At 58.2% G+C, this 10,371-nt stretch overlaps 1 protein-coding gene across 1 annotated transcript; it reads right to left on the reverse strand.

Annotated features, from left to right (window-relative positions):
• Nucleotides 1–4,435: 4,435 nt before the first annotated feature.
• Nucleotides 4,436–8,474, reverse strand: LOC122392686 (uncharacterized protein K02A2.6-like). Its single transcript, XM_043387834.1, has 3 exons — nt 8,157–8,474; nt 5,481–7,907; nt 4,436–4,510 (listed from the first exon to the last, which is right to left on the reverse strand). The coding sequence occupies exons 1-3, from the start codon at nt 8,472–8,474 to the stop codon at nt 4,436–4,438; spliced, it is 2,820 nt and encodes a 939-aa protein (XP_043243769.1).
• Nucleotides 8,475–10,371: the final 1,897 nt, after the last annotated feature.

The raw sequence follows: 10,371 nt of genomic DNA on the forward strand, positions 1-10,371 counted from the left end.
CAGGAGCCCCCTGAGATTAATGGTCTGAGAGACTCTTCTATTTATACTAACCAGAGGAGGCCCCTAGGATTGATGGTCTAACAGGCCCTTCTATTTATACTAGCCAGAGGAGGCCCATGAGACTGATGGTCTGAGAGACCCTTCTATTCAAACTAGGCAGATGAGGCCCATGAGAATGATAGTCCGAAGAGCCATGCGGCGGCAACTGGCCGTGGCCATATTTCGGCTCGGTAGGGCCCCACAGAGCTCATGAGAGCACCTCAAGGGCTCCTAAGTAGACACGCTTATCCCCAGAAGGGTGCCACGCCGGCTTCTGAAGGCTCCTTGTAGGCATCTAAGGGCCCTTTCCGGCCTCTAACGGCTCCACCCGCCTGTGATGGCTCCACACCAGTGTTTATAAGCGCCACACAGCGGCGCCTTTGAGGGTCATACTAGTGTCTCTTAGGGCCCTATATCGGTGGCTCTGGGGGCCCCACACCGGCGCCTCTGTGGGCCACCACACCTGTGCATCTCAAGGCTCTATAGGTACATCTGAAGGACCCATACCGACACCTCTGAGGGTCCCACACCAGTATCTCGGAGCTCTGAAGGCCCCACACCGGTGACTCTGAGGCTTCCACGGAGTCGGCGATGCTGTGCGCTGTTGACAGGCTTGTCAGCAGCATGGACCGTGGCCTCGTCTCCACGTTGACGACGACAGACACGTCCAAAGCGTTTGACAGCGTGCAGTATTGCCGGCTCCTGGAAAAGCTCGGATGGTATGGTGTAGATGACCATTGGTTCCGCGGTTGGCTCGAAGGCCGAACGCAGCGTGTGGCGGGGTGTACAACGCCAGTAGTGGTGACACATGGCGTAATCCAAGGGAGTACTTTGGGACCGATCTTGTTTTTACTATTTACCAACGATTTACCTTCTTTTATTCGCCACGGACAGCTCATCATGTATGCCGACGACGCGCAGTTTATCGATGCGGATGCTCCGGCCAACGTGGGTGACCTCCGTACTAGAGTAGAGAACACGCTCAAAATTGTTTTGAATTGGTTTACTCAAAATCGTTTAAAAATTAATCCCTCAAAAACAGATCTCTTGGTCGTGAAATCCAAGCGAATTCACTTAGACATCAACGAAACATTTAAAATTCATTTTGGGGAACAGCTCATCAGTCCTTCTCCTTCTGTGAAGGTTCTTGGCATAACTTTGGACTCTTATCTCAATTGGGACCTCCAGATATCTGCCGTCATCAGGCGCTGTTATGGTATGTTGGTGGGACTTGCAAAGCTGAGCCACCGACTACCACACGAGACCAAAAAAGTTATCATCGAAGGGCTTGTTTATCCCCACATCACTTACTGTCTGACCGTTTGGGGCGGCTGCACCAAAACCCAAAAGTATAGGATCCAGAAAGTTCTAAATTTTGGTGCCAGGATCATCACCGGACTAAAGAGGTCTCAGCATATTACTCCCGCTTTAAAAGAACTGGGATGGCTCAAAATTGATGAGCTGATTACTAAATGTGACTTGGCGGCACTCTGTCGGATTCTGGGGTCACCTGAGTCGCCTGAGCATCTCCGCACAATGATTGTGTCCCGTTCAGATGTATCAGAAAGGACCACGCGGGGATCGGAGAGTATGCTGCTGCAAACGCCACGCGTGCGCACAGAACTCGCTCGCCGGGCATTTATGTGCCGGGCTACCACCGCCTGGAACCGCCTGCCAGCCGAGCTCAGGAGGAGTCGTTTATTGAGTCACCCACGGAGGTAGATCGCGAGACATGGGGAGTAGATGTGCTCAGTTTTATCGCATTTTAGCAATTCATAGTGATTTTTAAACCATCATTTTTTCGTGTTATATGAACATGCCCACTGTGTTGAACTACTGTACTGACTCTGAAATCGGAAGAGCCACGATGTGGAGATTTTTATGAATACAATACATACATACATACATTGTATGCGACAATGCAGCGGGGCGACTGTGGGACATATAGGATGTCTCTAATGACTATACATAGGGCGCTTATATACCAAAGAGGGCGCCTATGAAGCTAATGGGGGCACCTGGGAAACGAGGAAGACATTTGTGTAAGGGTTTTCAGGGGTCATGCGGCGTTTGCGGCAAATAGATTCTTAAAAAAAAAAATCGGAGGGGGAATAAGTTTAAAAATGGTGCGGACTTCCCGCACTGTTCGCTTAAGCGGTTACGCCCCTGGGTACATCTGCCCGATCTCAGAAGCTAGATTTGGAGGTCATACTTGAAAGCAGCCAGCAGGACGAGGCAAAAGTTGGAGGCCCCTGAAAATAGGAGGCCCCCTGGAAAAGGAGGCCCCTTGACAGGGTGGCCCACCCACTTTTCATGACGTTCCTACGCCCGTGCCGTGAAATGAACACTACATTCGAATCATGAGGAGTGTATAAAGAAGATTATCCCGCAAAGAGAGAAAATTATCAGATGTTATCGCCGGCCGAGGGGGGGGGGGCGGGTGCCGCCCCCCCATAGGTTTTTTTCGCGATAGCTCCAAACACGCTGGCGATAGAGCGCTGAAACTTGGCATACCTGACCTTTGATCCAAGCCGCATCTTTTGACACCAACCGCATTTTTGGGTCAGGTCAGGTCACTGACCTATGACGTCATAAGTGAACCTCTGCACGGTCTTCAGATGTCGCAACTTCGCAACGCCCTCACTACCAGAGGAGATGTCACAGGGAAATGAAACTTGCAGGATCTAGTATCCATTATGAGTCCCACAGCTTGTATATCTCGGATTTTTCCTAAAGGTCATATGAGGTCAGGTCATTTTCGTGACCTCACCATTATAAGTCAATGGGGAAAAATGAAAACTGCTATTCTGGCGCTGGGAACGATCTCCAACTATCTCAAGCACACAGAATCGTGATTTTATGCACTCCTTGCAAGGTTAGATGCGTCACTTTTGCAATGTTGACCTTGCATGACGTCATTTATGACGTCATCAAGGTCATATTAGTTTTTCGTCAATAACTCTTGATCAAATTGAGCTAGCGAGTCGGGAAAGCCACCAATGGACTCAGGAAGACCTGCCGAATCGAATGATATGCGACATGACCTCTTTCGACCAACTTCGTGACCTGGGGGTGCTGACCTGACCTTGACCTGAGGTCAACACCCCAAGTTGACCTGACCCGGACAAAAAGTATATAATTCGACGCGCCTGAGCGAGACAAACACGATGCTGCCAAAATCGACGCTCTGCGGCCGTTTTTTGCGAAGTTATTCACCAAAAACTGAACCGTACCTTTGGGCACTTGACCTGACCTCAGAGGTCACCGGTTGACCTAGGACCTTAAAATTGGGTACCAATCTCTGCGTCTCGTAACGGCGCACACGCTCGTTTTTTCCGCGACGCGCTAGCTCCACCAGGGGCGAAACGGCGAGGGGGGGTCGTACCCGCCCCCCCCCCCCCTCGGCCGGCGCGTATGTAGAAAACCAATAGGTCCGGCGAGGGTTAACTTATTTGAGACGATTAACAAACTGTCAAACTATAAGGTATATGCATTTTTTACCTTTAAGCGCCCGAAACATATCGGCGGTACGGGATAAAATCATGAAACCGCTCGTAGGTAGAAAAACCTTTTAAACGTCTCACCTATCACCATCGGCTCGACGTTTAAGTTCTACCTACTCGCGGTTTAGGTAATATATATTTACGGAACCACATCAGCAATATACAAACCTTCACTCCGGCTGCACGAGTGGAGCAGTAAAGTACCTATCAAATTAGGGTAAAACTATTTCGTAAATGTTCATATGGTTGCTGAATTCGAATTCAGCTCCAAAAACTGGCCTAGAAACATGTAAAACTCGAAAAAGTGAGCCGATGTCATCAAAGGTCACTGACCTGACCTGACCTTCAGGTGACCTTGACATTCACTCTAATGCATGGGGGCAACATCATATCACATGTTTGAACGCTCGAAACCACGAAAAGACTGCAAAAGCGCGGCTAATGCGAGCCGACATAGTAAGTATGTAAGTATACGCCGAATCGCGATTCTGGCCAAACATGGTCTATAAAAGTAAGTCACAGGTCAAAGGTCATTTAGGTTGGGGTCATGAAATTTTGAGGGCAGGTGTAACATTGATTAGCGCGATGGTACTGAAAGTTTCGTCGCGATCGGCCACTTTTTACGCGAGTTATTTGCGAAAAACCGAGAGGGTCCGTTCGACCCCCCTCCCCCCCCTATACGGGCGAGGGATAATGTACGCGAATATTTACCACTTTTTGTTTGCAGGGTCAGATAACAAAGTCATAATAGAGAAGGTTACGATTCCTAACACCCTCTGCACCAATGCGAGTGCTGAGTCGTTCTCCGCCCAAATTCCAGTCGTCCCGTTCCTTGCCTCCAGCCGTCAGAAACGTCTAATCGCTACGTTCCAGTCGTTCGGCGAGCCTTCAGCCTACCGTCGATGCTGAGCAGCGCTGTTGGCGCCAATCCCGGTGTGCGTCTCGCTCTTTCTGCCAATAACCACACGCTGCGCGCGACAATATCCTCGTCACTGATGGACGCTGATGAGAGCGAGGGGCCCGAGGTGACGAGATGACGTGACGGCTGGGCTGGCACAGATGTGACGTCTTTGCTGTTGTCAACAAATGACAGCTGCCTCGTTTGTGAGCCTCCTTCAAAAGAAAACGTTTCGATTTTCGAGGATCGTCCGAATCAGGTTGAGTCTTCTGTTATAACGTGAGTTCTTTATTCACAACCAAAACCGCATTGCGTTAAACTTCCCAGAGCGCCAAACACCGATCGCTACTACCGCAACCGCACCCCGCGCGGGCCGGCGGCCGACTCTCTCGAACCCCGCGTCTGCGCGCCGGCGCCGCCAGTGGCGTCGCCAGGCCCCCGGGCAGGGGGGAGCAAATGGCGTCGCCAGGCCCCGGGGCAGGGGGGAGCAGCTCGCGACACCACACCCTGCCGCCCTTAAAACGGAACACATTCACTTTAAACTGGAACGTGGAACAAACACATTCTAAACCGGAACGTGGAAACAAACACATTACGCGCCGGAACGTGGAAACGAACACATTACGCGTCGGAACGTGGAAACAAACACATTTTGAACCTCGGCGATCAGTCGCCTAGGGCACCTCCGGCGCCAAACACATTTTAAACCTCGGCGATCAGTCGCCTCGGGCACCTCCGGCGCCGAGCGGAACGGCGTTGCGAGGGGTCCGCAGTGTCCCCGCCGCCCCTGCCGCCGCCGTCACCGACATCACCGCCACCGCCGGTGTGACTGTAGCCGCTGAGGTCACCGGTATCACCGCCGCCGCCGAGGTCACCGGCACTACCGCCGCCGCTGACGGCATCACCGCCGCCGCTGAGGTCACCGGCACTACCGCCGCCGCCGGGGTCACCGGCACGGCCGTCGCCGCCGGGGTCACCCGCATCACCGCCGCCGCCGAGATCACCGGCACGGCCGGCTCCTCCCCGGTCACAGGCCTGACCGGCGACGCCGGCGCGGCTGCCGTCACCGAGGCCATTGGCGCGATCGTCTTCATCGGCACAGCTTCGATCCATTTTGTGTAGCTGTCGGCCATTATCAAAAAGGAATGGCCCAGCATCGGCCCAGCAAAGTCGGCGTGCACCCGCTGCCACGGGCCGTCCGTCGGCTCCCACGGGTGCCGTGTCGCTTGCGGCGGCTCAGCTCGCTTTGAGACGCACGCCTGACACCCGCGAGCCAGCGCCTCCAGCTCAGCATCGAGTCCCGGCCACCAGACAAAGCGCCTCGCCAGCTGCTTCATGCGAGTGCAGCCGAAGTGACCCTCATGCAGCTCCCGCTTGACGGTGTCGCGCAGGTTGCTCGGGATGACGACTCGGCCGCCCCAGAGCAGACAGTCGGCCTCGGTCGTCAGCTCCTCTCGGCGATTCTTGAAGGGAGCCAGGTCCGGGTCCACCACCGCCGGCCAGCCCGATCGCACCACCGCCAGAGCGCGGGCGAGCACCGGGTCTCGGCGCGTGGCCACTGCTATCTGCTGCGCGGTCAGACACGGCCCCTGTTCGGCGATGAACATTACGCCGCCTCCGCCGTACGCCGCCTCCTCTTCTGCCGACAGCCGGTTCTCCGCCTCGTCCGGCACCGACAGACGGGACATCGTGTCCGCCAGCCTCATGTCCTCCGTCCGGCGCAGCTCGATCTTGTACTGGTACGCCGCGAGCTGCAGCGCATACCTTTGCATGCGAGCCGCCGCCAGAGAGGGCAGCTCACGGTCCGGGTTCAGGATCCTGGAGAGCGTCCTGTTGTCGACCACCAGGGTGAACGGCCGACCAAACAGGAACTGGTGGAACCGCCGCACTCCGAACGAGACGGCTGCGGCTTCCCTCTCCACCTGGGCGTACTTCCTCTCCGTCGGAGTGAGCGTTCGGGAGGCGTACTGTACCGGCCTCTCGAGCCCCTCGGGCGTCACTTGCATCAGAGCCGCTCCGACGCCTGTCGCACTGGCGTCCGTGACGAGCCGCAGCGGCAGCACGGGGTCGTACCGCATCAGGACCGGCGCCGTGGACAGCATGTCCTTCACACGGCGCACTGCCGCGGCGCACTCCGCCGTCCATGCCCATTTGACGCCCGTCTTCAGTAGCGCGTAGAGCGGCGCTAGCACGGTAGACAGGTTGGGCAGCAGCCGCTGATAATAGCTGACTGACCCGATCAGAGATCGCAGCTCCTGCACGTTCCGAGGGTCAGGTGCTGCTGTGACGGCCGCCGTCTTCTCTTGCACCGGGCGCAGACCCGCCTCAGACAGTCGCCAACCGAGATACACCACTTCTCGGACTCCGAACTGGCACTTCTCTTTCTTGAGGCGGACGCCGTTGTCCTTCAGCCGCTCCAGCACCCGGTCCAGCCTGTCCATCAGCTCATGGTCACTGTCGGCGCCGATCAGCACGTCGTCCAGGTAACAGACGACTCCTGGAAGACCATCCAGCACCTGGTCCATGATCGCCTGGAACTGCGCTCCACAGGTGCTGATCCCGTACGGGAGACGGTTCATCCGCATCGCACCACGGTGTGTGGTCACGGTGGTCATCTCTCGGCTCTCTTCGTCCAGCTCACACTGGAGATAGGCGTTCCTGCAGTCCAGCTTGCAGAACTTTTTCCCTCGTATGCTGGCGAATAGCTCCTCCGGCGTGCGCATCGGATACTTCAGAGGCTGCAGCTGCGGGTTCACCGTGATCCGATAGTCCGCGCACAGCCGCACGCCGTCCTTCTTGGGGATGGGTACGAGCGGCGTACCCCATCCGGAGAAGTGTCCAGGAGGCACCTTCTCGGCGATCCCTTGATCCAGCCACTTGTCGAGCTCCCGCTCGATATCTTGCTGTAGCGCAAACGGCACCGGTCTGGCGCGTCGATAGACCGGTTTGGCGCCTTCCTTCAGTCTGAGCGCCACCTTCACCGGGATTCTGCCCAGTTCTTCTTTGAACACCTCACGGTGTTTGTCCATCACCTCCTTCAGCGTCGGCTGAGTCGCCACCGGGCACACGTTCAGCGTCTCCAGACCCGACGCCGTCCTCAGCGCCTTGATCCACTCTCGTCCCATGAGAGGTCGGTGAGAGCCCATGTCGGACACGACGAGTCGCAGCCGTGTCGCTCGGCCGTCCGTCTCCACGTTGACGTCGGCCTCGCCTCGCAGACGGATTTGCTGGCCGGTGAATGACGTGAGGTGCAGCTCACTCGGCCGCAGCGTCAGACCGGGGATGTGAGTCTCCGCGCTGATTATAGTCACCGGTGAGCCAGTGTCGATCAGCATGGTGAACTCCTGGCCGTTCACCCTGACCGTCGCCCACTCAGCTGCGGCAGGCTGCACGGCGCTGACTTGCCAGTCAGCCTGGTCGCCGTCCTGAACCAGCTTCACGCCAGTTCGCTGTTTGCCGCAGTCACGCTGCAGATGCCCACGCTCTCCGCACCGATAGCAGCGCGGCGCGCCGGCCCGCCATGGCCGCGCGCCGGCCTGCCGCGGCTGCCCGCTGTCCTGCCGTGGCTGCCCGCTGTCCTGCCGCGGCTGCGCACCGTCCTGCCGGGGCCGCGCGCCGGCCTGCCGCGACTGCGCGCTGGGACAGTGGCGCCGCCAGTGGCCCCGGCCGCCACAGCGGAAGCACGTGCCTGGCCCCGGGGGCTCGGTCGGCCTGACCCTCTCCGTCCGCTGCGGGCGTCGCACCAGGTGAACTGCCTCCCCGTCCGTCTCGGCCGGCGCCGGCGCCCCTGACAGCCGCGTCGTCAGATCCATCACGTCCCTGTGCGCCCGTGCCGTCCGCCGGACGTCCTCCAGAGAGAGGTCGTCACCCTTTAGCGCCGCCTCCCGGACCAGCTTCCTCTGTAGCTCACCTCGGCTGCCCAGGACGCATCGGTCTCTCAACTCACGGTCCACCTGCGCCGGCTCGTAGCCGCAGCGCAGGATTTGCGTCCGTAGTCTGCCCAGGAACTCCTCCAGACTCTCTTCCTGCTCCATTTTCATCCCTTGAAACTTTCCTCTTTCCGCCACCACATTATTCTTCGGCACCAGATACCGTGTTAGCTTCCTTTTCAGGCGAGCAAACTCGTCTTCTCCCTGTCTCTCGGCGTCCTCCTCAGGCAGTGAATCGCTGACATCGGCGAGGTCCGGGCCCACCAGGTGCAACAGGACTGCACACCGTCTCGCAGGCCCTTGAATGTCAACAGCGATCATATACCGCTCCAATGCCCGGAGCCACTTTTCAAAGTCCGTGCCTGGACGGTACGGCACCGCAGACACTATCTGCATCCCCGTTGGATCCATCGTGCCGCCGCGCTCTCACCAGCACGTCGTTCCGCCGGTCGGCTCGCCGCCGCTCCACCGTCGGCCCGCAGCCGCTCCACCGTCGGCCCGCGGCCGCTCCACCGTCGGCCCGCAGCCGCTCCACCGGCGGCCCGCAGCCGCTCCACCGGTCGGCCCGCAGCCGGGCGTCACCGCTCACACCGGCCGGTCACCGCTCACACCGGCCGGTCACCGCACTCGCCGGTCGGTCACCGCACACGCCGGTCGGCCACCGCTCACGCCGACCGGTCACCGCTCACCGCGCCGCCCTGCGCCTGTACTTGGCGCTGCAGCTGCGGTTTCCCGCGCTTTTCTCGACGGGGGCGTCACGTGGTAGTGACGTCACACGCACGTCACCGCGCGCGCATGCGCACTCGCCCCACACCGCCCGGCCGCGCGCCAGCTTCCCGCCGAAATTGCCCGCTTCGGGGACCAGGCGCCTCAAACCGCATTGAGGCCCTCTCCGCCGCACCGATCGGCCAATCACACGCGCTACCACAGCTGCGCGTCACCCCCGGCCGACCAATCAGCGTGCAGGACGCCGACGCATGCGCCACGCACACCACACTGCCGAGGCATCATGGCCGCCACGAATTTCGGCGATCACATGGGAAACCCTGCCAGGACAACGGCCGCCGCGCGACAGGCACACTACCAGCAGCAGCGCGAAAATAAAAATACTAAGCAATACTAAGCACTAAGCATTCGTACTAAGCAACGTTTGCGCCCTCACCGTCCGTGGCCTGTCCGCCCTCGCTGACCACCGCGCACTGATCACTGGCCCGTTTCGCCATCACTCGCAATCACAGCTCCAAGGCTTCACCTTGATCTGATCCTCGTCGCCAGGATGTTATAACGTGAGTTCTTTATTCACAACCAAAACCGCATTGCGTTAAACTTCCCAGAGCGCCAAACACCGATCGCTACTACCGCAACCGCACCCCGCGCGGGCCGGCGGCCGACTCTCTCGAACCCCGCGTCTGCGCGCCGGCGCCGCCAGTGGCGTCGCCAGGCCCCCGGGCAGGGGGGAGCAAATGGCGTCGCCAGGCCCCGGGGCAGGGGGGAGCAGCTCGCGACACCACATCTTCAGCATTTCACGTGTTTGGTGAGACACAATTAGCCTATGCTCTGGCTCCGACAGTATGCATTTCGCCAGCCAGCCCCCTTGCCGGCGCCTGGTCAGTGATCACGTGACATGACCTTGCCCGGGTCAGAGACAGCCGACTCAGCCATCACAGGACACAGGTCTGTCTACTATGGACCTACTCTAGTAGCGACCCGGCCAAAATAAAGGTCTCTAAGCATACGTACAGTCCACAGCAGAAGTAATGTGGGGTTTCAGTCATGGGTATGTTCTGCTTCTGAAGCTTAGGAACGATTAGCCAGACTACAATGAAACTTTGAATGTAGCTTATATTTATCGTCACCCTTGCAGCTGCAACTTTAGCTATTGACATCTTCTTTTCGATCACTCCGCATTAACCCGGCCGGGCCCGGGGGGTAATCCCAACCACCGCAGCCCGGGGGGGGCGTTTTCGCCCCCCCTGTCTAACTCCGTAAATAAGGAAGCTAC

Source organism: Amphibalanus amphitrite, unplaced genomic scaffold (genome assembly GCF_019059575.1).
Source record: "Amphibalanus amphitrite isolate SeventyFive unplaced genomic scaffold, NRLGWU_Aamphi_draft 000497F_arrow, whole genome shotgun sequence".
NCBI classification, from domain to species: Eukaryota; Metazoa; Arthropoda; class Thecostraca; order Balanomorpha; family Balanidae; genus Amphibalanus; species Amphibalanus amphitrite.